The sequence below is a fragment of the Urocitellus parryii genome, chromosome 5 (genome assembly GCF_045843805.1).
Source record: "Urocitellus parryii isolate mUroPar1 chromosome 5, mUroPar1.hap1, whole genome shotgun sequence".
Lineage (NCBI taxonomy): Eukaryota > Metazoa > Chordata > Mammalia > Rodentia > Sciuridae > Urocitellus > Urocitellus parryii.
This window is the reverse complement of record NC_135535.1, coordinates 199,904,603-199,931,335: the sequence shown is the minus strand read 5'-3', so window position 1 is coordinate 199,931,335 and position 26,733 is coordinate 199,904,603. Positions and strand designations below refer to the sequence as shown.

Genomic DNA, 26,733 nt, shown 5'->3' with positions numbered 1-26,733 from the left:
CACGGCTCAGTGGTTAAGGGCCCCTGAATTCAATCCCCTGTACCAAAAAAAAAAAAAAAAAAAGAAAGAAGAAAAAAGAAAATCATCATCATCAACAGCAGCATGTTATTCAATTTGTTAAAATCTTTCTCCTCCAAAATGCCTCTTAATGTTAATAAGAGGTAATTCAAGACAATTTGGGGAAGATTATATCTAAATCTTCGTTATAGTCATGCAAATGCATTTTTTCCTTTAAATCTTTCTTTAACAGTTAAAAAAATAATCTTTTAAAAGGTGAAACAAACTTAAAACTCTGCTTTTCTTTCATAAAGTTCACTCCATATAATGTGGATAGTGCAAATACTAAAGTAATTTCATTTTCCACTAAGGACCACAATTCACTCACATTTGAGAATCTTCTATTGTTTTCACTTAACTCTTCCAAGGCATCTCATCTGTCTTGTCTAAATTAAATCAAATTGCTTTAACACAGTGAGTAGCTCCAGGACCATGAATTAGAACACAAAATTGGACACTTGGCACAACTGGGAAATGATATTTCGTTATGCAAGAATCTATCACATTAATGCCAAGTGGAAAGGATTTGAGAAGTTAATTAATTTGTTTTCTGTCTCTGTTAAGTGCTTGTGCTGCTCAGCTCCTTCCTGCATTCTGAAGCTGTCTTTGTGTGTCTGTGGTGGACACCACCCAGAAACCTTCATGGCAGCCGGTTGTGCTTGCTTTTTGTTTTGAGGACACAGAGCCTAGGAGGCACTAGTAGGAAGCCGAGAGGAGCTGGTTGTCTTAATGTTTTGGTGGTGGCCAAGCCATATACACTGGGCATGAAAGCCCAAGTGGTAGAGGTGCCCACATGGCCTTTGATAAACTTGATATGTGTGTGTGTGTGTGTGTGTGTGTGTGTGTGTGTGTGTGTGTGTGTTATACAGAGCTCTCTGAACTGTGGGGCCCAGGGCAGTGGCTTCTTTGGAGGTGAGGTCTCACTTCTAGGGGCTTTTGCTTCTTTTCCATGTTGGTGAACCCCTTCCACAGTCCCATTGTATCTCTCTGTATTTTTGGTTAAACAGAAAACAACTCTAAAGAAGAAGAGGACTTTACTGGAAGGACGTTGAGCAATTTATGGAATCAACAAGAAGGTTGGGGAACCTGGCCTGGAACACAGGCAGAAGCCAGGTGTAGCTGGGTCATGCCAGAGGGAGCTGGTGCTTAACATATTGCCTCAAGTGGCGCCCTTGCTGTGAGACTCAGGCTCTGCAGATGTCATTATTTCCAGTGATTCCTTTGGCTTCGAGTCATTGTCTCCACACTTGAGTCCCTTGTCAAGAAGGTTGGCCCCGCGTAGGTTGTGCAACCTTGCTGTGGATGATAGCATGTGAGGAAAGAGATGTCTGGCACCCTTAGGCTTCCTGCACAGTGGTAGGTGGGGACTTGCTTCTCACTAAAGAATGCAAAATATGAGTGTCCAAATAGGAAGGAAATCAGGTACTTGGAAGCAAAACAAAAACCAAAACAAATCTCCACTATTATCCACGGTAAGTTGGTAGGTCGATACCCGAGGGACTTTCTTTCTTCATCCTCAGTGTTGACTCATTGAGTCCCATTGATCCTAAATTCAAAACAAATGTGCAGTCTACCCCTTCTTCCTGTGTCCACAGCCGTCTCCCTAGTCCAAGCCACCATTTTCTGCTGCCTGAAGTATTGTCACAGCCCCCTGCTTGGGCTCTGTCTTTACTCTTTCTTTTCCTATATGCCACTTGCCTCAGGACAGACAGGTGCCCTTATAAAATGTTAGGGCACATCATATGCCACTTCTCTGCCTCTTTAGCATTCAAATGGAAACCCAGGCTCCTCAAAAGGACTCACAGGAACACATAACCCACCCACAGCCCACTTATCTGCTGTGTGCTGAGCCCCTGCTCTCCCCTTCATTCCTCGTGGTTCTCATTTCTTTCTTCAGTGCCTGGACAGTGCCAAATACCTTCTGTCATGTTTCTTTGGCCTGGAATGTTCTCTGCCTAACTTGTTGTCTGATTAACTCCTGTCTACCTTTTCATCTTAGCAGAAATATTCTTTTTCAGAGAGGTTTTCCTTGTTCTCCTAAAATAAAATAATTTCCTCTGTGATGTCCTCAGTACTGTTCTGTGATGCCTAGTATTTTCCTTCATGGTGCTTTTCGTGCTGTGGTTAACTGCTTGATGCCTGACACCTCGATGGAAACTCCACAAAGGGAAACGCATGCTATTCCAGCTCAGCACCACAGAAATACCTGTGAATGAGTGAAAGGGACAGGCCTAAACAGGTGCTGAGGAAAGCCCTACCCCCAGCCTCCAATAGCTTAAAGTAATTTCTTTCAGCTCCTAAACTCATCAGGTTTACAATAGAATATGCATCAGTATCTCAGTTCCCCTGCTAGGATGGACTTTCAGATTCAGATGCTAAGATTTTTATAAATGAAAGAAACAAAAATCCAACATGGAAAGAAACAGGAATAGAGAATACTCCCCCGAGTGGCTACACATCTTCATTGTAAGGAATAATCTCAGTGTGCAACTATTGAGACTTGAGTTATTTACACGTCTCTAATCCTCTTACCTTCTAATCAAGAACATTCCAGTAGCTTTGCACTTAGATTCCCAACTGCATCATACATTCAGAAATCATTTCTTTGCAGTGCTGTATTGGTAACTTATAATCACCTAGAGATTAAATAAGAATTCATTTTTCTTTATCCTAATATAGTTTATCTTTACAAAAGTTGCGTTTTTAAGTTTTCCATGCTAATTCCTTTACATAATTAATAGTAATTTAAAATGAAATGGCAATTAAAAGAAATAATCTATGTTTGCACATGGTCTACTTCACTACTCAAAAGAGGCAACTATGGTTTGTGGATTTTTTCATGTATATTTTTTCTGCTCTTCGTGCTTATCTCTGAGCAATTTCATCATTTATTAATAATGCAAGAATTAGGTGAATAGGATAGATAAAAGGATGTAAAAACTGCAATCATAAAACTTTACTTTTTCTTGGGAAAAAAACTTATCTCAATAAAGGCTATGTTTTAAGAGTCGACTACCAAAAAAAAACCACTTGATATAAAAATAAGATTACAAGTAGATTTAGGCTGATCATGTATTTATTCATTGAGAAATACTGTATAATTGTGATGAAATACTCTGTGGAAAAGTGACATTAACATATTTAAAGTCATACAAATACTAATTCTTAGTGATAAAGTCTCCATACTCCTAATTCTTAAATATTTTAAATAGTCACATATGAATTTGGTAATTAAATAAGCATGTCTTTTTCTTTTTTATTAAATATTTATTTTTTAGTTGGACACATATCTTCATTTTTATGTGGTTCTGAGGATGGAACCCAAGGCCTCCTCGCATGTGCTATGCGAGCGCTCTACGGCTGAGTCACAACCCCAGCCTCTGTCTTTTTTGGTTCTAATCAGTACTGCACAACTCTATTGATTAGGGGGCATTAAGGGGGAGGTACGTGGAAAGGCTGGGACAAGGCTAGGTCATGGACAGTTCCAGGGGATTAGTACTTGGGCCTGTAATGGGCATTGTTGGCTGCCTGACACCCATTGAAACCTCCCAAATTGACCCCAAAATTTGTTCCTGTTATCTGTCCCTTCCCTCTCTGCCAATGTACTAAAGGAGAAACTGATCCTGCTCTGAGTTCCAAGGGTGGGCCTATTTTCCAGAGTAACTCCATGCTCTTTCTAGTACAAGGTCCTGGAATCCCGGCCCAAGTGTCAGGTAATTGGCTCAGGAATGAGACAATGAGAAGCTGAGAGGAAGTTTGCTGAGGGCTTCTGGGAAAAAAAAATTTGCTGATAGAGAGCAACCAGAATTCATGGGTGTTCTTCATCTTGACTTTGTTGTCCACATTTAATGAGGCCTGGTTGAGGCGGCTGTTTTCCTGACACTCTGAGATGAAGCCTGAGAAGGGGTATGAAAAACATGGCAGAGGGCAGAACTGGAGGCCTGGCTGAACCAACCGTACCTCACCTCTTCTTGCCTAGACCCCATGGGTCTGTTAACCATGAATATTTTGAGTTTTGAGCAATTTTTACTTGGGAGTTCTGTTTCTGAAAGCCAAAGCATTTTAACCTATGATATCCCAATTTATATTTCCTTAATGTTATTTTTATTTTTAAACTTTAAGGTTTGGAATGTTTGATAATAAAAATAATCAAGCTCATTGTAGAGAACAAAGAAAACATTGAACGATACAAAGAAAATTAAAACCATGCAAATTCCATTATCTCTTGAAAACTATTACCGATTTTTAAACTAGTCTTCTTTTTGTATCAAGCTTTACAAGTATAATTTACATGTATAATTTTAAAGAAACTCACAACCTAGTAGGAAATAGAAACAAACAAAAAATCAATACATGAATATCTGGGAATGTGGAAGGTTGTCATTTTAACTGTGTCCACTGTCAGTGTTGCTAATAATGATATATCCTAACTCCACACCCAGGTATAAATCATCAAAGATTTTAAGTAAAAAACTATTGAAGTATAATACACTTTAAAATAGATGTCTTATATTGATTATCTTGAAAGTACACACATAATGGCTTCAGTATTCATCAGCGTTCATGAAAATTCCTGGAACAGAGCTTTATTAGGATGAAAGTTATATTATTATGCCAATCCCTTCAGTTTTGAATGATTTCAAATTCTCATTGTTTTTTTCTGACTGTGAGTTCACAGGAAGAACAGAAATGTGGGGACTTACTAGTTGTCTTTTGGTTATTGGCATCTAACTTAACTGCAGACTGGTCAGAGATTGCAGTTGCTATAGCAATTCTTAGATGGAGACTTGCTTTAGGACCCAGTATGTTTGACTTTTGAAAATATGTCATATTCATACAATCAATCAACAAGTACATGAAAAAATGCTCACCATCGCTAGCAGTCAGGGAAATGCAAATCAAAACCACCCTAAGATACCATCTCACTCCAGTAAGATTGGCAGCCATTATGAAATCAAACAACAACAAGTGCTGGCGAGGATGTGGGGAAAAGGGTACTCTTGTACATTGCTGGTGGGACTGCAAACTGGTGCGGCCAATTTGGAAAGCAGTATGGAGATTCCTGGGAAAGCTGGGAATGGAACCACCATTTGACCCAGCTATTTCCCTTCTCGGACTATTCCCTGAAGACCTTAAAAGAGCGCACTACAGGGATACTGCCACATCGATGTTCATAGCAGCACAATTCACAATAGCTAGACTGTGGAACCAAACCAGATGCCCTTCAATAGATGAATGGATAAAAAAAATGTGGCATTTATACACCATGGAGTATTATGCAGCACTAAAAAATGACAAAATCATGGAATTTGCAGGGAAATGGATGGCACTAGAGCAGATTATGCTTAGTGAAGCTAGCCAATCCCTAAAAAACAAATACCAAATGTCTTCTTTGATATAATGAGAGCAACTAAGAACAGAGCAGGGAGGAAGAGCAGGGAGAAAAGATTAACATTAAACAGAGACATGAGGTGTGAGGGAAAGGGAGAGAAAAGGGAAATTGCATGGAAATGGAGGGAGACCCTCATTGTTATACAAAATTACATATAAGAGGTTGTGAGGGGAAAGGGATAATAAACAAGGAGGGAAATGAATTACAGTAGATGGGGTAGAGAGAGAAGATGGGAGGGGAGGGGAGGGGGGATAGTAGAGGATAGGAAAGGTAGCAGAATACAACAGTTACTAATAGGGCATTATGTAAAAATGTGGATGTGTAACCGATGCGATTCTGCAATCTGTATTTGGGGTAAAAATGGGAGTTCATAACCCACTTGATTCTAATGTATGAAATATGATATGTCAAGAGCTTTGTAATGTTTTGAACAACCAATAAAAAAAATTTAAAAAAAAAGAAAATATGTCATATATTCTTGGAAGGAATGTGTATTCTATAGTTTTTAGGCAACATTCTATACATAACCACTACATTCAGCTTGGTAATTCATGTTATTAATTCTCCTAGTCCTTTAAAAAAATTTTTTGGTCCTTTTGAGCTATGTATTAGTTTCAGGAGGGTCTAGAGAATTCATTCTTTGCCTGTTTAAGCTTTGAGTGGCTGTTGACATTTCCTGACTTGTGGCTACGTTACTCCAATCCCTGCTTTTGCGTCCGGTTACTGCCTCCTCTTTCCCATGTTTTGTATACCTAACAAATCTCCCTCTGCCTTTTTCTTTTAAGGACCATTTTCATTGGTTTTATGGCCCACTGGGGTAATCCAGGATGATTTCCACGCATCAAGGACTTAATTACATTTGCAAAAACCCTTTTCCCCAATATGCTCACATTCACAAGTTCCAGGGATCAAGACATGGAACCATCTTTTGTGGGGCTATATTCAACCTGCTACAATCTTAGATATATGTATAAAATCACCTACTCTGATAGTAGAGTTTTCTTTTTTCTTGTACTTCTGTCGAATTTTTGCTTTGTATATTTTGTGGCTGTGATATGAGAGATATAATGTTCATATCTTCCCTGTGCGTTGGATTTTTTATATCTTATCTGTGTATTAGAACTCTATCTTTGGACACTCCACCCATCATCTATCCAGAGTCTATTGATGACAAAACTATGAGTTGTTTATCTTAAAAATATATGATTTAGCTTCTTTTTCCATTTTTAAAACATTGGGTCTGTGATTCTAAGTTTGTTTTCTTCTCATTATTTCATTTAACTCTCTTCTACTTAATTTTTAAAAAAAAAATTCCCAAATGATCCAAGGTCAGAGAATTAAAACATATGCAGCTGAAAAAAGAAAAAAGTCGCCGGGCGCGTGCTGGCACACGCCTGTAATCCCAGGGGCTCACAAGGCGGAAGCTGGAGGGTGGCAAGTTCAAAGCCAGCTTCAGCAAAACTGAGGCGCTAGGTGACTCAGTGAGACCCTGTCTCTAAATAAAATACAAAATAGGGCTGAAGATGTGGCTCAGCGGTTGAGTGCCCCCGAGTTCAAACCCCGGTACCAAAAAAAAATAAATAAATAAATAAATAAATTTTAAATAAAGAAAATAGGAAAAAAAAGAGAAAAATCATTATCTTAAATTAAACCATTCCAAAATGATTGGTAAAAAAAAAAATTCCATTAGGGGCTGGGGTTGTGGCTCAGCGGTAGAGCGCTCGCCTAGCACCCGCGAGGACCTGGGTTGGATCCTCAGCACCACATAAAAATAAAGGTACTGTGTACAATTAAGAAACAAATATTAAAAAAGTTCCATTAAACATAGTTCAGAACAAAGTGGGGAAATATTCATAGGGAAACTGAAAGTAGATACTTAAATACATCATAAGTAACAACTTGCTGAAGCAGTTCTTTGACACTAATAACTTATCTTGTGGAAGTAGATTATCTACTAATATAGGGTTTTCCTAGACAACGTCCTTATTCCATCAGTAGCTAGACTAAGCTCCACAAGGAAAAAAAGTGTAAAACATATTCTCAATTACTACCACTATTGCTATAATTTTGAGAATGCAATTTTACTGTGAGCAATGAAAGAAATTAGAATCGCGTAATTTTCGTCCGTGGGCCTCAAGACACACCTCCAGGGGATAGTTTTGTGGAGCAGTTTGTGCAGGAAGTTTGGCGTTAAAAAAAAAATGCGTCCGCAGCGCAGAAGAGTTAAAGAACTGGACGACACGCCCACGGGGCGAGTGAGCGGCTCAGCCGAGTTCAATCCCTGGCAGCAACACCAAAACGCATCAGTATCTCGAACGCATTAATTTTCTCGCCTCCCTGCAGTGATTCGGTTTTTATTCTCGCTTTGGGGTCTCCAAGGCTGAGGAATGATCCGTGAGCAGTCCGCACAAGCCGTCGGACACGTTCATAACCCGCACCCTGAAGCTTCTCGTGGCCTCACACCGCTGTCCCCACACTAAGGCCGCGGCTGCGAGGCACTCCAAGGTACTCAGGTCTGGGAGACGCAAGTGGGCGTGGGAAAACCGCCAAGCACTCGGGCTACCGCAAAGACGTCGGCTTGGCTCGAGTCTTCAAGCGCCTTTCCGATCCTGGTCGTCCCGGTAACCAGACTGCGACCGCGCGTGCGCGGGCCAAACTCCCTTATCACGTGAGGCCGGCCCGGGGGCGGGGTCGACGAGGCTCACCGGCACCCGTCGCCCCACCCCTCTCAGAGCCCCGCCGAGGCGGGGCGAACCTTCACCTATTGCGTGGGGTAGACTCAGCTCCCGCCCCTTTTCGCTCTGCTTTCTCCCAGGCTCTTCACTTGCACCACGTGCCCTTCTGGCCGCTCCCCCAGCGCTCTTTCCAACCGCCTGTTGGAAGCTGCCGTAAAATGGCGTGACTGGCGCTGCCGCTTTACGGCTGCCTCTCCCTGAAGTAGAGCCCCGGAGCGCCCACCGCCGTCAGCTGTGTCTCCAGGAGCGTCGGCCCGGAGCAGAGCGGGAGACCCGGTGTGGCACTGCTCTTCCAGCTGTGGTTTCCCCGTTTCGGTCCCCGGCGATGTGAGCTCGAGGAGCCTGCGGTGCCCCCTGGCCCGGGGGTTGAGGCGGGCGGCAGGTGCCTGTGAGGCGGACGGGTGCTGGGGGACAGCAGGATGGAGGAGAGCATGGAGGAGGAAGAGGTACTAATCTACGAGGCGATGATGGACGACCAGAACCATAACAACTGGGAGGCCGCCGTGGACGGCTTCCGGCAGCCCCCGCCGCCCCCGCCGCCCCCCTCGTCGATGCCTGTCCCCGCTCGAGAGCCTCCGGGGGGCCAGCTGCTGGCCGTGCCCGCCGTCTCCGTGGACAGGAAAGGCCCCAAGGAGGGGCTCCCGCTGGGGCCGGAGGCCAATGGGGTGATCATGATGCTGAAGAGCTGCGACGCGGCCGCCGTGGCCAAGGCGGCCCCCGCCCCCACCCCCGGCTCCACCATCAACATCAACACCTCCACCTCCAAGTTCTGTGAGTCCAGCCTTTCCCCAGCGGCTCGGCTTCTCTCCTCCCCACCCGGACGCCGAATCCACCCCCCTCCTGGAGCAGCCCCGCTTCCTTTGTTCCAGGCCTGGGTCTCCTCTCCTCCCCTCCCGCCCCTCCCCCTCGGCTGTGCCCGCGGCCAGCGCCTGAGCGGGCCTGGCTTCTTGTGTTACCTGGCCTAGGGAAGCAGCCTGGTACGTACGCCACCCCGAGTTCTGCCACGAACGCGATCCTTATCGCCACTGGCGTCTCTCAGCATTAGCAAGCTCTTTTCTCATCTGTACCCTCTTAAAGTTTCCCCCTTCGAGGTGAGGGGAAAATAAGCCTGCCTGAGTTTCGTTAGAAGAGGCTTTCAGTCCTTTCTGCAGCCAGAGAGAGAAAAGAAATCTGGCAACTCGGGTTGCTGTGCTTTTAGCCCATCTGCGTACGTTGACCAAGTTAGGGATCGAAAGTTGACCTATATCTACACCGCATTCTTCCACTTCTCTGTACACTTTGCCTCCTGCTAGGGAAATGTTGTGAGTTGATTCCTAATGCAGTGGGAGGGGCGACATCCGTTTTGAAGCTAGTGTATAAAATCACTTTCCAGAGCCGTTGCTCATAAAACTAAGCAATTCAGCATGTGCGCAAAAGTTTGTTGCATGTTGAACTTTGTTGTTAGTGATCAGCCTTAACACTCAGTTGCAGTTAGAAAGATTTAAGACCAAAGTCTGTTTTGTAATCCAGAACTGACCCCAACCAGGATGTATGCTTCATAGGTAGGGAAAGAAAGTGCTTTGGTTTGAGTGTCCCCTGCCCCCCGCCTCGGTGGTGGTGGTGCTGCTCTTGGTGGTGCTGCTCGTGCAGGTGGTGGTGAAAATGAATGTGAGCATCACAGCCAGGTTTTCTCTCCTGTTAATGACTGCAAGTTTTAATGGCATCTGGTAAAGCAACTGGAGATTTCATTTCTAGTTACTAATTTTATCAACAGTACCATTAATTGTCCACTTAGCTGTGCAGAGAAAATATTTGCTTTGATGCGCATATGTAGTCACAACCTTAAACAAAAAAATTCTTATGAGAAGAGCACAAAATCTGTTATTTGCCTTCAAGACACTGCTTTAGTGAAAAATTAACATCTGTAATGTTAATCTATTAATGTAGTTTATCTCATTAGTAGACAAAGAAGAAAAACGGTGATTTTTTTTCCATAAAACCACTTGATGCCATAAAAACCATTTGATAAAATCCAGCACCTATTTATGATAAAAACTCTTAGCAAGCTGGAAATACAAGGTAACTAGATAAAAGTCATTACCAAAAACATAGGGTACATATATAATAGTTAATTTTAAAAAAATTTAGATATGTTTACTTTAAGACAAATTAAGGATGTTCCCTGGCACACTTAATTTCAACATGGTAGGAAAGTCCTGGCTAATACTTAAGAGAAAAAGTCTGGAAGGGAAGTGACAAAACCAATAACTTGCAGATAATTTAATCAGTTACCATGAAAAACCATTAAATTAGAGAAACAGAACTAGTAGGAGTTTATAGTTTTGTTACTATTCTTGTATATATCTACTTCTGACTACCTTTACTAGTTTGTGTAAATGCTATTTTTGTAGGGTGATGATGATCAACAATCCTTCTAAAGTCTCTAGGAAGTAACTCAATACATGAGATCTTTAAGGAAAAACTTTAATTAGGAATTAGAGGAGGGTCTAAATAAATTGTATAAGTTTCCATGTTCTTGGGTCAAATTGGTTATTATAAGAATGTCAGTTCTCTCCAATTTAATTTAGAGATTCAGTTTAAGTGCTTTCAAAATATTTGGTTTGACAAACTCGGTTACCTAAAACCTCAAATTTACATGGTAGATGGAATAAAGATTGGGAATAACTAAATCAGTCTTAAAGATTTTGTTTTGTTGGGTGTTTTGTGTTATCAGAAGTTAAGATAATATTTCAGAGCTATAGTAATAACAACTGGTGTTAAGTGTAAGAACAGAAATATAGACCCAGGGAACAAATTAGAGAGCAGAGAATTACCTATTTATATTTGGGAACTTAAGATAAAGGTGGCATTATAAATCACTAGTTAAAGGAGTCATAAGTTGTTTGAATGGCTCAGTATATGGATAAAAAACCAAATGACAACATAAATAGGATGGACTCTGAATGAATTAAAGACCCAAATGTGGAAAGAACTACAAAGTTAACGAGGAACTGTTGAAGAAGCTCTTTCCCTAGGGACAGGGGAGGACTTCTTAAAGATTCAAAAGCTTACACAGATGAAAAATCAGTGGCTTTGGTTGTATAAAACTTAAGAATTTTCATTTATTAAAAGACAGATGAAAGAATGAGAGAAGATATTTAAAGAACCTAAAATTGGTAAGGGATTTGATTAAAGAACTGTACATCTATAGTAAGAGGGCAGCTACATCTTTAAAAAGTAGGCAAAGGATATCGATAAATAGTTTACAAAATAGAACATCTTAAGAATAAGAAGGGATGAAGGTATTGCTGATCTGAGACATGGAAATTAAAACAGTAATGGAATGTCTTTTTATACCTATTAGATTGACAAATATTAAAAAGCTGGGTAGTGCTAGTGTAGGTGGGGACATGGGGATACATGAAAACTCATACATGTGGGTAGACTGACAGTTTTAGTGGACTTGTGTACTTATGAGATGTTCAAAGTCTCTGTGGACCAGATAGTGAAAAATAGCCCAATAGTCCTGAACCAAGACGGTGATGGAGAAAACAATTGTTGGTGTTTTTTGAAATAGGAAACTTGATGAATATACACTGAGTGCTGGGATGGTTGGTTTCTCTCAGTGATCAGGCCATATCTGGAAGATCACTACTAGGTGTGATTTACCATAATATAGTCATTCTCCAAGACTTATCTCCTGCTCAGGCCAGATAGACTGGTGAAATTGGAATGTCGTAACAATCACCATCAAGTCTTTGAAGTTGGTAGTATTCTCTATTGTTCCCACACAGATGTACTGTTTGTCAGTGTGGGGTTTGTTAGTTTTCACAGGATGAGGGGCACACATTGGGTCATTGGCCCTTCCTCGACTATAGCCCTACCTCCAGGGAGCAGTTAACCTGTGTGTTCAGGAACTGAGGAAATTATAGGGTGGAACCTTGGATCCATTGGGCCCCTCATGAGATGGATTGAAGCCAAAATGCCATTTATCTTGTGATGTCCATAAGTCCCTGATCTTACTGGTTTACTATAGTGACATGCTGGTCCCTGAGGGTTAGTATGGGCTTAGAGCCAGTGTTTTGTAATCCTTGAAAAATCTGAGTGATTTCCATTCCCGACTGCACTGTCTCTCTAACAGATAGCCATGTGTTCCACTGGAACAGGCTAGAAGGAAGGTTTAGGTATGTTCTTTAAGCAGTTTTGGAATTCATTCTCTCCTTTGTTCCAGGGGTTCTATGTCTGAACAGTTTCAATCTGGGTATTAGGTGAGATTTCTCATAGCTCTCCATTGTGGTCACTCAAGCGAGACCTTTGTTATACTTAAAGAGTGTCCCGCTCTCATTATTCAGATCAAGTAACATCTGGATATACTGCCTGCTTATTTTTCTTAAGACACCATAATTAGCTGCCACTAGAGAGCCAAGCCATCCTGATAATCACTCTGACCCTGCTACTCATTAAAATAATCATGCTCACTTTATATCTGGGAGTTATTTCTACTTATCTTTTGTCATTATGGAAATTGAACTATCCCGTTGAATCAGAGAGCCCTCTTTAGTGGCAGTTTTGCCCATCTTTACCCAGAACTACAGAGAACAACTCCCCCCCCCCATCCCCATAGTAGTGCCTCCCTCACCAATATTCTTCTCAATTCCTTAGTGAGGTCCTTCTCAGAACATAGTTTGTTGGGGTGGGGTGAGGGGGTCAGATAGGATAAATACAGTTTATAATTCCGGTCATTCATAAGTCTGGATTCCTTCTCTCACATACTAAGGAATTTCTGCTGTTCTAATTTTCTCTTCCCTACCTCTATTTTCTTCTCCTTCATTTTCTTCCTTGTCCGTTTCTTCTCCCTCCTCCTTAGTAAAGTGTACCCATTTTAGGTGAGTAGTTTGAATTTTAACCCATGTTTCTGGTCTGAGATTTGATTTTTCTCTACTTGCAAGTTAAAAGTTAGCCTGTTACTGTTATTACTAGATGCTGACTGAAGTGGGAGATTTCCTGGGTTGGAGATAAGGAATGTATTACAGCACAGCAAACAACATAAGAATCACCATATTTTCTTAAGTTCCCCTTCCTTCCAAATTCCACAAGGATGGTACATTAGTACTATGGATGCTTTTTTCAGTGTGTGTGTTTCACAGCTGAAGAACACTGAATTTGGGGGAATCCACTGCTTTTATAGAAAGCAGAAAGCAAATCAGCTGTTTGTTTAGCCGGGAGACTGCCTCATCTTTCAAGGTTACCAAATGCAAAATAGCAAAGGTTTAGGAAGGGTTGCTCAGGGTCTTGTAGTCTTGGCACACTGAGCCCTGCAGGGGAATGCATGAGGCCCAAGGAGGACTTTCCTTCCACCTTAACCACTGCATTAATCAAGAGATGACTTATTTCACCACTCTAAATACACCTTATGCTTCTTTGCAGTTAGTAACCCTGCCTTCACCCCAGCCACCTACTGATCTGCTCTCTGTAACCAGAGGATTTTGAAATTGTAATCATAAAATTTGTATTATTTTGTGTTTGACTTCTTTCTCTCATTCTGTTTTTGAGATATTCCATGTTCTTGCATGTATCAATTATTTATTCCCTTTTATAGCTATATTTATCATACATTGTTCATTCATCTATTCATCATTTGAGTTGTCTTCAGTTTTGGCTATTTTGCATAAAGCTGCTAGCTTTGTATGAAGATAGATTGTCAAATAAGAATCTACAAGTGGAATTTCTTGGTTATAATGTTGGCTATTTTTTAACTTTGTGAGAAACTGCCGAATTGTTTTTCAAAGTGGTTGCACTATTGTGCATGCCCACCAGCAATATATGACAGTGCCAGTTGCTTCAAATATTATTGATAATTGTACAGGCCCGGCTTCATTTTCTTGAATGTCAGTCTTCTAAGTTGATTTTCTAGTGGGTAAGTAAGTGCTATTTAGTTGTGGTTAACAGTGATGTTGGCTAACCAACTTATCAGCTTTTTTCTATGGCTTGTGCTTTTTGTATCCTAAGAAGTATTTGCATATCCCAAAGTCAGGAAAAATTTTTTTTTGCATTTTCTTCTAGAAGTTATATGGTTTTAGCTTTTAAGTTTAGATCTGTGATCTGAATTATGAGTTGATGTATGTGTGTAGTGTGAGATAAAGACAGAACTTCCTTTCTTTTATATGGATGTGTAGTTATATCAGCATTATTTGTTGAAAAGCCCATTCTTTCCATACTGATTTTGGCAACTTTATTAAAAACCAAACAAATCACAGCCTTTGGGACAGGAGTCCCCTGTGTTTCTTGTTTGCTCAAAATCTCAAACAATACAAAAACAAAAAACCTGACCATATATATGTATGTGTGTGTGTGTATATCTTCAATTCTATCCATTAATCCTTTATTTGGTACATCATGTTTAGGATTCTTATTTCTTCTTGGTATTTTATCATTATAGAATGTCTGTCTATATTGCTGTCTATCTTACTCCGAAGAGTACTTTTTCTGATAGGCATTCTAGGTTTATCAGGATTATTTTTACATGATACGACTTCCTCAGTTCTTTTGTTTTAACTTGTCTCTGTAAAGTATATTTCTTATAGACAACATGTGATTGGATCTTGCTTTTTAAAAAATCCAGTCTAGCAGCTTCTACCTTCTAATGGCCTTGTTTAGACCCTTCACATTTAATGTAATTACCCGTATAGTAGGGTTTGAATCTATTGTTTTGCCATTTGATTTCACTTAGTTCATCTGTTATTCTTTTTTTTTTTTCCACATCTTTTAATGACTTAGTTTTGTCTCCAGTTTGGCTTATTAACATACTCTTTTGCCCTTTTGGTTATTCTAGGATTTACAATATGAAAATTTAATTTATAACAGTTTACCTTCAAATAATTTGGGCTGCTTTATATATAAAATATAAAAACTTAATGTCAGAATACTTCCATTTCTTCCATCCTGTCTTTTATGATATTATATATTGCTTTACTTTTGTATATGTCATAACCCCTCAAATACACGTTATTAATTTTGCTTTAAAAAAATCATTTATTGGGGCTGGGGCTGTAGCTCAGTGGTAGAGCGCTTGCCTTGCACATTTGAGGTACTGGGTTCGGTTCTCAGCACCACATAAAAATAAGTAAGTAAATAAAGATAATGTCCATCTACAACTAAAAAAAATTTTTTAAAGTCATTTATGTTTTTTAGAAATTGAAATTCACAACATCAAGCTAGCTGTTTTATTTATTTATTTATTTATTTATTTATTTGCAGTCCTGGGCATTAAACCCAGGGTTGTTCTACACCTGAGCTACAACCCCAGCCCTTTTCATATATTTTCTAAAATTTTGAGACAGGGTCTTACACCCAGCAAAATTAACCATTTTAGAGTGAACAATCCAGTGGCATTTAGTACATTCACAGGATTGTATAACTATTCCTCTATCAAGTTTACAGATTTTTATTAAACATTTTTATCACACTGTAATAATATTTTATACCCATTGAGCAACTGGTATGTGTTCTTCCCTCCCCCAGCTCCTGGTATTCTCCCATCTGTGTACCTTCTCTGTGGGTTTACCTATTTTGGATTTTTCATATGAATGGAATCATAAGATGTGAAATTTATTTTTTAAATAATCAGAAGCTGGAAAAGAAATCTTTTACCTAAATAGTTAGCATTTTTATCACTTTTTTTCTTTGATCCAAGTTTCCTTATCTGTTTTTCTTTTACCTCAAGAACTTCCTTTAATATTTCTTAGAGTATAGTTCTGTTGGCTTTGAATTTATTCAGCTTTTGTCTATCTTTATTTTACTTTCATCTTCTAAGATAATTTTTGCTGGATATAGCATTCTACATACACAGCCTTTTTTATTCTGCTTTGTTTTTTCTGTCAATACTTTATAGATATCTTTCCATTTTCTTTTTTTTAAATATATATTTTTTAGTTGTAGATGGACACAATATATTTATTTTTATGTGGTGCCGAGGAGCAAACCAGTGCTTCATGGGTGCTAGGTGAGTGCTATACCACTGAGACACAACCCCAGCCCCTCCATTGTTTTTTGACCTGCATTATTTCTTATAATAAATGTTGGAATAATCTTATCTTTGTTTCCATCTTTGTAATAGGTATTCTTATTTCTGTCTTCTTTTAAGATATGTGAATCATATGCATCTGTGTTGATGGCAACCATAGATACTTTTCTGTTCATTGATCTAATCATTTTCATTAAGTTTTGCACTGACATCAGGTCAAATAGCCCACCCCATTGTCTTCGAATTTCCTATTTCCATCATAATTATCATAGCCAAATTGTTTTTTTCAAGAATTTTATTCCAATTGTTTATCATTGATAGTTAAGTAACACTTGGCTGCTGCAGTAGTGCCATGCATTACTGGAACACTGTGTCATCACTGCCTTTCAATCCATCTAGATCAGAAAACCAAAGATAACTTTTTAGCCTTTAGGAGTCTGTTTCCTGTAACTGTTCTAATAGCAAATACTTTGTCAGTCACAGTTCACTGCAAGAGACCATTCTAGGTATCTAAAGCAAGAAGCCACAGAGATTTGGAGTTTGAATGCTCCAAATCATGTCTCTACTTTGCAGGAAAATTGGCAACAGTAATAATGTTTTTTTTGTTTTAATTTGGTCTTCCAAATATCACTTAAATGTGTTCTCTTGGTGGAACCTAATTGTTTTTTAGGGAGTGGTGCTGGAGATTGAACCCAGGGGTGCTTTACCAGTGAGCTACATTCTTAGCCCTTTTTAGTTTTTATTTGGAGAACAGGGTCTTGCTAAGTTGCTGACGTTGGCCTCGAACTTGCAGTCCTCCTGCATCAGCTTTCCAAGTCACTGGGATTGTAAGTGTGCGCTACCATGCCCAACCGGAAAGTATAATTTTTAGTGTAACTTTCCATTCCACATTAGTCAGCATACTATGAAAATAACCACCAAATCTCAGGAATTTATATAACAAAGGTTTATTTCTTGCTTATGTTACATTAGTGGCTGAGAGCTGGCTGCGGCTCTCCATATGCCATCTCATTGTAAAGAGCAGGCAACTCTTTTCTGGACCTTGCCATTCTTGGAAGAGGTAGAGAAGAAATAGAAATATATGTGGTTTTTAAAGCTTTTAAGCGCAGATTAGCACATCTGATGTATCACATCAGAATGCCACATGTGCTTATGTTCCATATGTGTTTAACAGAATAGAATGGCTTTCTGTATGTGTGGGGAAGGAGGGCATGTAGGCCTGGGGCTACCTGGCTACATAAACACCCAGTGAAGGATCTTACACTGGTTGATAATGATGTTCCATGATCAAAGGAGACTTATTATCTCAACCCAGTCACTAATGGTTCTGTCTCCCAGATGAAGACACTGAGCCATCAAGATCTTATGGGGATCCGGTCTTGCTTTTTTTTATTTAAACACTTATCACATAAAATGTCATCGATGAAACTGTAAGAGAAAGCCATTTTAGTGTTTATGTAAGCCCAGGTCAAATCCCTAAAGAAAATCAATGCTGTTTACTTTCTCTATAAACTGTGCACTATATATAACCACATTGCAAACTGTTCTGTGCTATGTAAAAATTTACTATAGCTATCCCTTTGTAGTGTGACTTGGCAGGGCAAATTGGCCTCTTTTACTTTCTTGTGGACATATGGCTGTTAACCTCTGTAGATCTGTAATATGTAGTTGTAGGCGTGCTGATTAGACATCTGAATGTCTTTTTTTTACTTAAGAAGTATTTATTTGTTGTATGCCAAGTTGATATTTTTAATATGGGAGGTGATAGACAAAAAATTAATGGTACATTATGATTAAATGCTATAGTAAAGTTATGTACATACTTGGTAGCCTAGAAGAAAGAATACCTGTGAATATGAAGACACGTTGCCAGGAGGAGGCGGGTGGGGGGAATTGAACTTTGAGAGGCCGGTAGTTAAAATGACTTCTGGAACATAGGGTGTGGGAAATGCAGTGGCACAAATTAAAACTGGGTAGGTAGAAGGAACTGGATTGTGAAGGACTTCCCATGTTAGAAGGAGGATTTCTTCTAGGCATGGGGCCCTGAAGGATGTTAAGGAAGGAAGTCTACTTGCTATGTCTTGGTGTGAGAGTAGAGAGAGTGAAGCCTGGAGACTAGTGGTGGGTTATAATTAAGTCTCCACAATTGGAGGTCTGAATAAATAAAGCTTTGGAAGCAAGGAGGTTTCAGATTTTATAGATATTTAGTGACTAGAATCTACAAAAATGTGCCAGAGAGGGAGAATAAAGACTCGGGATTGATGTTGGATGACTGAAACTGGCCCCGACTTTGACACAGGTATGGAAAGAATAAAGGTTTTGAGTGTAAATGTTTCTTTTAAGAACATTCAGGTAGAGCGGTCCAGGGGCAGTTGGTAAATCCTGGGCTTTCTTTTCTCCTATGCCTTAGAATATTGGAAATCCTGAAACAAAAATTTAATTATGATAGATTTTTTTCCCCCATTTTTAAGAATTTGAGATTCACCAAACTTTGGTCTTAAAAAGGAATAAAGCTGAGGCTGGGGATATAGTTCAGTTGGTAGAGTGCTAGCCTTGCATGCACAAGGCCCTGGGTTGGATCCCCAGCATCAAACAAACAAACAAAAAAGGAACAAAGCTTTGTGCTTATTAGAATAGTGCGGGGTTTTAATTTAAAAGTTCAATTTATAGGAAAAGACATACAATAAACTGTTATCTAAAGTCAATCATTTGACTATAATTGATTTAGATGTTTCTTCTGGCATTTATCCACATATCTCAGTGTCTTAATGTATTGTTATTGCTTACTTTATCATGCTTATATGTTATTGATTTCCTGTGATTTAAGATGAGAATTTAGTTCTTTTATATTTCTACACACCTCACCTCTCCAGTTCTTTTAATACCACAATTTTTGGTTTAATAAAAAACATTTAATAAAAAACATTTATATTATAGCTATATAAATGATCCCTGAAGGGCCAAAAGTATACTCAGATCCTCACATTTTCTTTCACCTAGAACTATGCTATTAGTTGCCTTATTTGCATTTACATAATTCTTATTAGATATAGTCTTAAAAGTTTTAGCAGCTTCATAGATTGACCATCTGATGACTGGTGTTTTTGAAATGCTCAAACAAATCAGTTTGTTTTACTGTCTGCTTGTGAAGCTGTCCTCTTGTTCCTGCTTATTCCTTGGGGCCATGCATAGTTGGCAGCTTCCCATGTAGATGGGAATGATTGTTCTTTATATTTTCCTTTTTGTTGGTGAATGTGTGTGTGTGTGCGCGCGCGCGCGTAGAACATATCTTTTTTTGGTACCAGTGATTCAACCCAGGGCACTTAACCACTGAGCCACATCCCCAGTCTTTTTTTTTTGAGACAGGATCTCATTTGCATAGGGCCTCAATAAGTCACTGAGGCTGGCTTCCAATTTAAAATCCTCCTGCCTCAGCCTCCTGAGCCCCACCATGCCCAGCTGTGCAGAAAGAAAGTATCTTATGTTTTTATACTTTATTAACAATTCAGGTATAAGATTCTTAAGTGAAATTTCCCTTAGAATTTTGTTAAGTGTTGCTTCATTTACATTAAACTAGCATGCTACAATGAATGAAGGAGTCAGGTAACATTTTAATTCTTGTTCTGTATGTGACATTTTTTTCCCCTTTGAGAAAATTTGTGTGATATTTTCTTATAGGAGCACGTCAATATTTTTCTGTACATTTTCTCTATTATCCCTTTCTCTCAAATTGTTGGTGGTAAACATGGTAGTTGGTAGAACATGGTAGTGAAATGTTGAATTTCCTGTTTTGATCTTCTAAGTCTTTTAACTTTTGCTATATACTGTTTCTCTTAATGCTCTGAGAGAGTTCCTGGATGTTTTCTTTTTTCTTCATCCCCTGGATTTTAACCATTGGCAGATTATACTACTTTTTCTTGATAGTGATCTTGACTTTTATCTTAGGGTAAGAATTATAGTGTTTTTTGTTTGTTTGTTTTTTTAAGAAAAAGTTTATTCTACTTAAATTATCTTTGTTTTAGCTTGTCAACTTTTTGTTTTTGGTCTTCCATCTCTAAGACTTTGTGTAAATCTTTGGAAATCCTTAGCCATCTATTCATATTTAAAACTGAAAAAGGCTAATAAGCAGTTCTGTGTGTATAGAGGGCCTTGTCAAGCTTAGTTGGTCTTCACCTTTTGCTGATTAAATGCAGAGCTGCATTTATTTTTTATTTATTTATTTTTTTTAAAGAGAGAATTTTTTTAATATTTATTTTTTAGTTTTCGGCGGACACAATATCTTTCTTTGTATGTGGTGCTGAGGATCGAACCCGGGCCGCACACATGCCAGGCGAGGGCACTACCGCTTGAGCCACATCCCCAGCCCGCAGAGCTGCATTTATTGGCTGATTAAAGGCAGAGCTGCATTTTGTTGAGGAACTTCCAAGTATTCATATGTGAATAAACGTCTTTTCTCTCAACCATTGAGTTTTGTAGAAAAGGATCTTCTAAAAAAAGGTAGGGGTTGGGAGATGGAACAGGAAGAAAAGGAGCAAGGTAGATGCAGGAGTGTTTCTTGTGCTGATGTTTGACTCTTGCTTCACCAGCCCTGTGCTTCACACCTCCCACCCCTGCTTTGCATGTATCTGTGCCTCCCAAGTCTTAATACTTTGTCTTCCAGTTTCTTCACAGAATAACACTTTTCTAGCTTCTTTCTATTTTTTAGCCTACAGACTTTTGCAGTCAATCTCCATTCCACCTCTCACCCCTTTCCATCTCTTCCTCATTGTATCCTGTCCTCCAATCCTGAACCTTGCAGGTCTGGCAGAGCAAGAGTGGCTCCCTTTCTATTGGGATACATGTCAGCACTTGCCTTTTGTGATTCCTTCAAAGTTCACATGTTCTTGGTCTTCATGCCAAGGAGAGATTGACCTGTTTAAATCTTGGAAGACATCAGAGAATTTTAAAACCATGGCAGACCTGTAACCAACAGTTTATACCTATATAATCTCAGTTGATAATACTTTGAAGTTTGAATAACTTCGAATTTTTTAAAATTTTGGATTAGGTGAACTTGGTACCATGATGGATGGCTTGGAAGTCCTTGGCCATTTCATACTGTTATAACATGTTCATGTTAGGAACTATGTCATAGGTTCAAGATAATGAAATTGTAGTACAGTGTTGTGCAGTTACCATTCTAAAAGAATGGAGATCTCAGTTCTTCCTGGTCGCCCTACAGCTAGGTAGTGTTTTTGTTTTTGTTTTGAGATAGTAGTAGTAAAGGAAGTTTCTGCTATTCTATTACATTTTCTCAAGTTGGAAAGTGTGTGAATTCCTAAGCAGTAAAAGAGTAACAATGTATTTCCCATATAAGTTTTAAAGTTTACAATGGGAGAAGTGGTACTTCATTTGATACAAAGGCCAGACAAGTTAGATAGTGTCAGATATTGGTACAGTTATAACCTTACCTGGACCAAAATGTTTTTTGTTTATTATGATTTTGTTTTTGTTTTTATGTAGGGTGAGGGGTTGGTAGCATAGAACCCTTAAAGAATGTGTTAATGAGGACCTATATAAAATGACACATTAGATATATTTGATATATTGTTATTAGGAAGAATGACTTCATAATGATCACAGATATTTTAAATTGTCCAGTGTTTCAGTTGAATTGTGCAGACCACAGACCTTAACACCTAGAAACTTCCCAAACACCTAAAACTCACAAGTTTTTGAAAGGATTTACCCCACTTAAAAAAACAAGTGCTTCACTAGGAATTAACATTAGCTACCTTCTTCTATTGGCAAATCAAAGTATACCCAAGTAGGCGGTGCAAGTTTTGTTTTATTCTAATAAGGAAAAGGATATTTAAAGATTTCAGTAACTCCTTTTACTATTTTTTTTAGGCTGATCAGTTTCTCTGAGGATCAACCAAGTATCACTGTTTTATTTGTATCAGAGTTATTTTCCTTTTGAGAAAATATTAGCTAGGATTTTTCTGTCTTAAGTAAAACTTACCTCCCCCCACTTATTAGATACACTGCCTGGTTCAGCTTCGGGTTGTCCTCTTCCACTCTGACCATGCCCTTTCTTGATTGCCAAGGCCTTCTCCCTTTCTGAAAGTTTTGTTCTTTTTTTTTTTTTTTTTTAAAAGAGAGTGTGGGGGGAGAGAGAGAGAGAGAGAATTTTTTAATATTTATTTTTTAGTTCTCGGCGGACATAACATCTTTGTATGTGGTGCTGAGGATCGAACCCGGGCTGCACGCATGCCAGGCGAGCGCGCTACCACTTGAGCCACATCCCCAGCCCCTGAAAGTTTTGTTCTTGACCGTTAGCTTCATTCTTGTAAGAGTTCAGTCATACTTGTGTGCTGCAGGGAGCAGAATATTGTGCCCAGTGGTAATGTCTTGGACAACACAGTGGTTATTGACTGCTGGGTACACATGATCACAAGAAATCACGAATTTTCTTCTACAAAGTATATGCTGGCTAGAGTTAGATAAACTAGAGTTCTTTTTGGCTACTCCATTCTTCTTCTTTTTTTTAATATTTATTTTTTAGTTGTAGTTGGTCACAATACCTTTATTTATTTATTTTTATGTAGTGCTGAGGATCAAACCCAGGGCCTCTCAAGTGCTAGGCAGGCACTCTACCGCTGAGCCACAACCTCAGCCCTCCTACTCCATTCTAATTACCAAATTTATAATTTTAGTTCATCTAAAAAGTTTATTTCAAACATAATTTAGCTTATTAAATTTGACTTAATTATTTATTTTAGAATTGCCATTATTGTAGTCTTTTTAAAGAGTCAGTTTTAACTGAAAGTAACTTTTGGGGGGGCATGGAATAGGGATATAGAGTAGCACTTATAGAGTCTGATGTGAAACAGTTCTGGCTACTCTTTTAACATGGTCTTTAATATATATTGTTATTTGACTAATTCAAATTGTTGACAGCTGACAAACCCCTTATTTTCAGTACACAGAAGAGAAACTTTTATGTGACCCCCTGGTTGTCCTAAGCTACTGACGCAGTGGCATTAGTTAGTGATTCTCAAGCTTGAGCTGTCTTGACAAGCTGGAGCAAGGCTTGTTAGATCTAGGGTCCCACCTAGACTCTGGCCTGGCAGTTTGCTTTTGCAGCAGTTTTCAGGTGATGCTGTTGCTGATACTGCTCTGGAGGTCACTTTTGAGAACCACTGAAAGCAGGTAGTGATCAGCCTTTGCAGTAGACCAAGCTTATTGTAATTTCTGAATTTATTCCCCTCTTGAATAAATTCAAGGAAATAACACCAGAAATCATCCAAAGGATTATTTAGTAGGATTAACCTGATTTACTTTAGCCTGTGTGAAATCAAATGTGATTTAAGCCTTAATTCTAAAACAAATACTAAGTAGTAGTATGCCTTGGACTTTTTCTAGTGGGCATTCATTTTAATACTAAATTAGTCCACTTCAGACTTAATATTGAATACCTACCATTTGTTTGGAGTTGGTACTCTGTTGGTGAATTTCTTCTCCATGGGGCTTATGTTTAGTGTGAAATGGATCAACAATAATAAGTAAATAAGTTGAGTTTTGATAAGTTATTTGGTCAAAAAAGGATGAGTGTTTATTACTGCCTGGTATGAGTTATACATCTCGAATAGTTTCCTGTTTATTAGCAGCCTGGTATTTCTTAAACCTTAGGTTCCAGCTGTTCCATGTGTTTTAGACTTTGTTTCATTTTACTTTACTAAAGTTTGGTTAAACTGTCTTCTCAGTAGGATTTAGATCATATGAACTTGTTATCTGTTTCTAGGTTTAAGCCTTGTATAACATGATCTTTGAGGCTTACACCATGGATCTTTAAATTTTTTTTTTTAATGTGAATGTTTCTAGAAGACATATACAGTTCATTCTTTTGTAAAATTCTTTTACCAAACTTGATTTATTAACGTGTGTTTACTGGCCTAGCTTTGTAGGCATCTGATTTTGTAGAACTAGCCCCCCACCCCCCCCCCCCGCCTTTTTTATTTTTTATTTTTTAGGATTTGGAGTCCTGCCAGGTTGTCCAGCCTGTTTTGGGACTCCTGGGCTCAAGTGATCCTGCTACTTCAGCCTGCCAAGTAACTAGGACTGCAGTCATGCAACACTATGCTTGGTCTTATAGTGCTTTTTAAAATTGACTTAAAAAGTAATCCATTATTTTCAAGTGGAAAATCTTAGATAAAATTTAGTAATTTAATGGTGATTTCAATTTTATCTGGATTATGTGTGTGTGTGTGTTTTTAATGAACCACAATACCTTTATTTATTTACTTACTTTTATCTAGTGCTGAGGATTGAATCCAGTGCCTCACACATGCTAGGCAAGTGCTCTACCACTGAGCTACAACTCCAGCCCCAAGATTCTGTGTTTTCATTTGGATTCACAGTTGTTGATGTTGCATATCATATCCAGAAAAGGAATTCAAAAGGTAGAATTCAAGAATTTCTTAGTTCACTGGAAATCTTTTAACCACAGACATGTATGTTGAAAAAAAAGACTGGTATGCACTGTGTATTGGTGGGGAATTATGAGTGATTTTTCTTTTTTGCTTTTGTTTTCTAATATATACTTAATGCTGAACTACTAAAATCAAGACATAAAATTGAAAAATATTGTCTAAATTATTTGACTTTGTTATTCTTCTGAGATTTCTCCATGTGGTCTGCACTCTGACCTATAGCACTGCATGTTGCTTTTTTAAATTGGTAAACTAGTTGTTTTATTTATTGCATGAATTTTGACTGTGGTTTCTTCTGGTCAGTCCACATTTTTCAATGGTGAAAGTTTAAAGGGATTTCATTTCTTTAATCAGCAGATCTAATTTTTAAAGTTCAAGGCTGCATACCTATACACATGAGGCTATGTGTTTAAACTGCTGATAAACTGCTGATGGTTTTTGTTTTTTTAATCAGGAATGGGTTGGTATTAGCAAAGAAATAACCAGTATCTTAAAGTTCCCTGCATTGTCATCATAAATGTGGACCGAGGATTGTGTGAGGAGCCCTCCTTAGACCAGCTTATACTCACTCTTCAGGCCTCCTCTGGCTCTGCCCATACTCGCCCAAGTTCTGCTTTTCTTGCCACTGGTGAGGATTGGCTGGCCTGAGAAAAAGGTTACATTTGTTAGCATGTGAGGCCAGCTGAATTGACTTCTTCATCTGATTTTTAAATAAAATGTATTTGAAAATAGGTGCATATTATATATGTGTGTGGAAATAGATGTAACTCTTTTTTTCTGTATGTGGAAAGAGGCTTCTTTACTGTTCCTTGAGTTGTCGTCATTTTTTAAAAAATGCCCCTTTTCAAAGATCTTTAAAAGCAGAGCATTAAAAAAAACCAAACAGGGCTAGGAATATAGCTCAGTTGGTAGAGTGCTTGCCTCCCATGCACAAGGCCCTGGGTTCAGTCCCCAGCACCACCAAAAAAAAAAAAAAAGGAAAAAAATAAGTAAAAATCAAATACAAATTTCTTTAAAAAATAAGAAAGATACCTGAGTGGCATCAGTGGTTTCTGCTTCCAAAGTTGGTCTCCATTCTGTCCTAATAGCTAGAGGACTTTTTAATTTTTTTATTTTTATTTTTTAATTATTTACACACACACACGTAATAGCTAGAGGACTTTATATTTTAGTTCCTTTCTCTTCCTCCTTCATGTCTTTGACTCGGTGACTTGCTGAGGTCTGACTCCTGTGCTTGAGAAGTAGGCATGCTCCTCACCTGTGGCCACGTGGTGTGGTTTGTTGAGCTCAGCAGGCCAGGAGCCCAAGGACTAGTGTGTGGGGTCTTGGCTTTGTGGAACTGGCAGCCTTCTCTTTGAGTATTACACTCCTGTTCTTCAGGTTTCAGCTTTTGGTGTAGAGTGTGCTTTTGGTGGTATACTGATAAGGGATTCACTAACAGTATCACATAGAATATAATTTCCTTTTCAGTTTTCTTTGAATCCTTTAGATTACATGAGCAGAAATGTAGTGTGTAACACTTTTCAACATCTGCCAATCTCTTTAACAGGGAAAGTCAACTTCAGGCTCAGAACACTTGGCAGGCAGCAGGACCTCACTAGAATTTGACAACATCGTATTATTTGTATATTGCCATCTGTTTAATGGCAAGCAATGTGGATTTTCTGTTTTTAAGAGACCTTCCTTCCCCTTTTTCTTTTTTAAAAAGCACAAATAGTTTTAAGTACAAGGTAATGAGACCAGGAAGCACTTGTAAGGGAGTTGAGGAAGTGAGATAGAGAAGGTAAGGAAGCTGGCAGAGTCGGTCACCACTCTGAGCCCAATCCCTGTAGGGAACTCTGGGTGTTAGTATAGCACCCGTGTCTCAGTTATCTCACCTGACAGCAGAGGGATCTACTGAGGTAAGGAGGCTGAATCCTCATTAGCCATTGATTGAAAGTAGCTGGAGAGTATGGCTACTTCTCTACCGCTCCCAACCTGCCTCTCTCCTCTCTAGAGCAAGTTATGGCAGCTAGACAGAACACTGAGGCAAGTAATTGTAGGTGTTGACAGTTGGCCTTTGTGGACAAGGGTATG

At 39.0% G+C, this 26,733-nt stretch overlaps 1 protein-coding gene across 1 annotated transcript in view; it reads left to right on the top strand.

Annotated features, from left to right (window-relative positions):
* Positions 1-8,333: 8,333 nt before the first annotated feature.
* The window catches only part of Cacul1 (CDK2 associated cullin domain 1), a 65,361-nt gene continuing 46,961 nt past the window's right edge, over positions 8,334-26,733 (top strand). Inside the window, exon 1 of the mRNA XM_026384248.2 lies at positions 8,334-8,955. Within this exon, the coding sequence (XP_026240033.2) occupies positions 8,604-8,955 (352 nt within the window). The 5' untranslated portion in view covers positions 8,334-8,603. The remainder of the gene's footprint in view (positions 8,956-26,733) is intronic.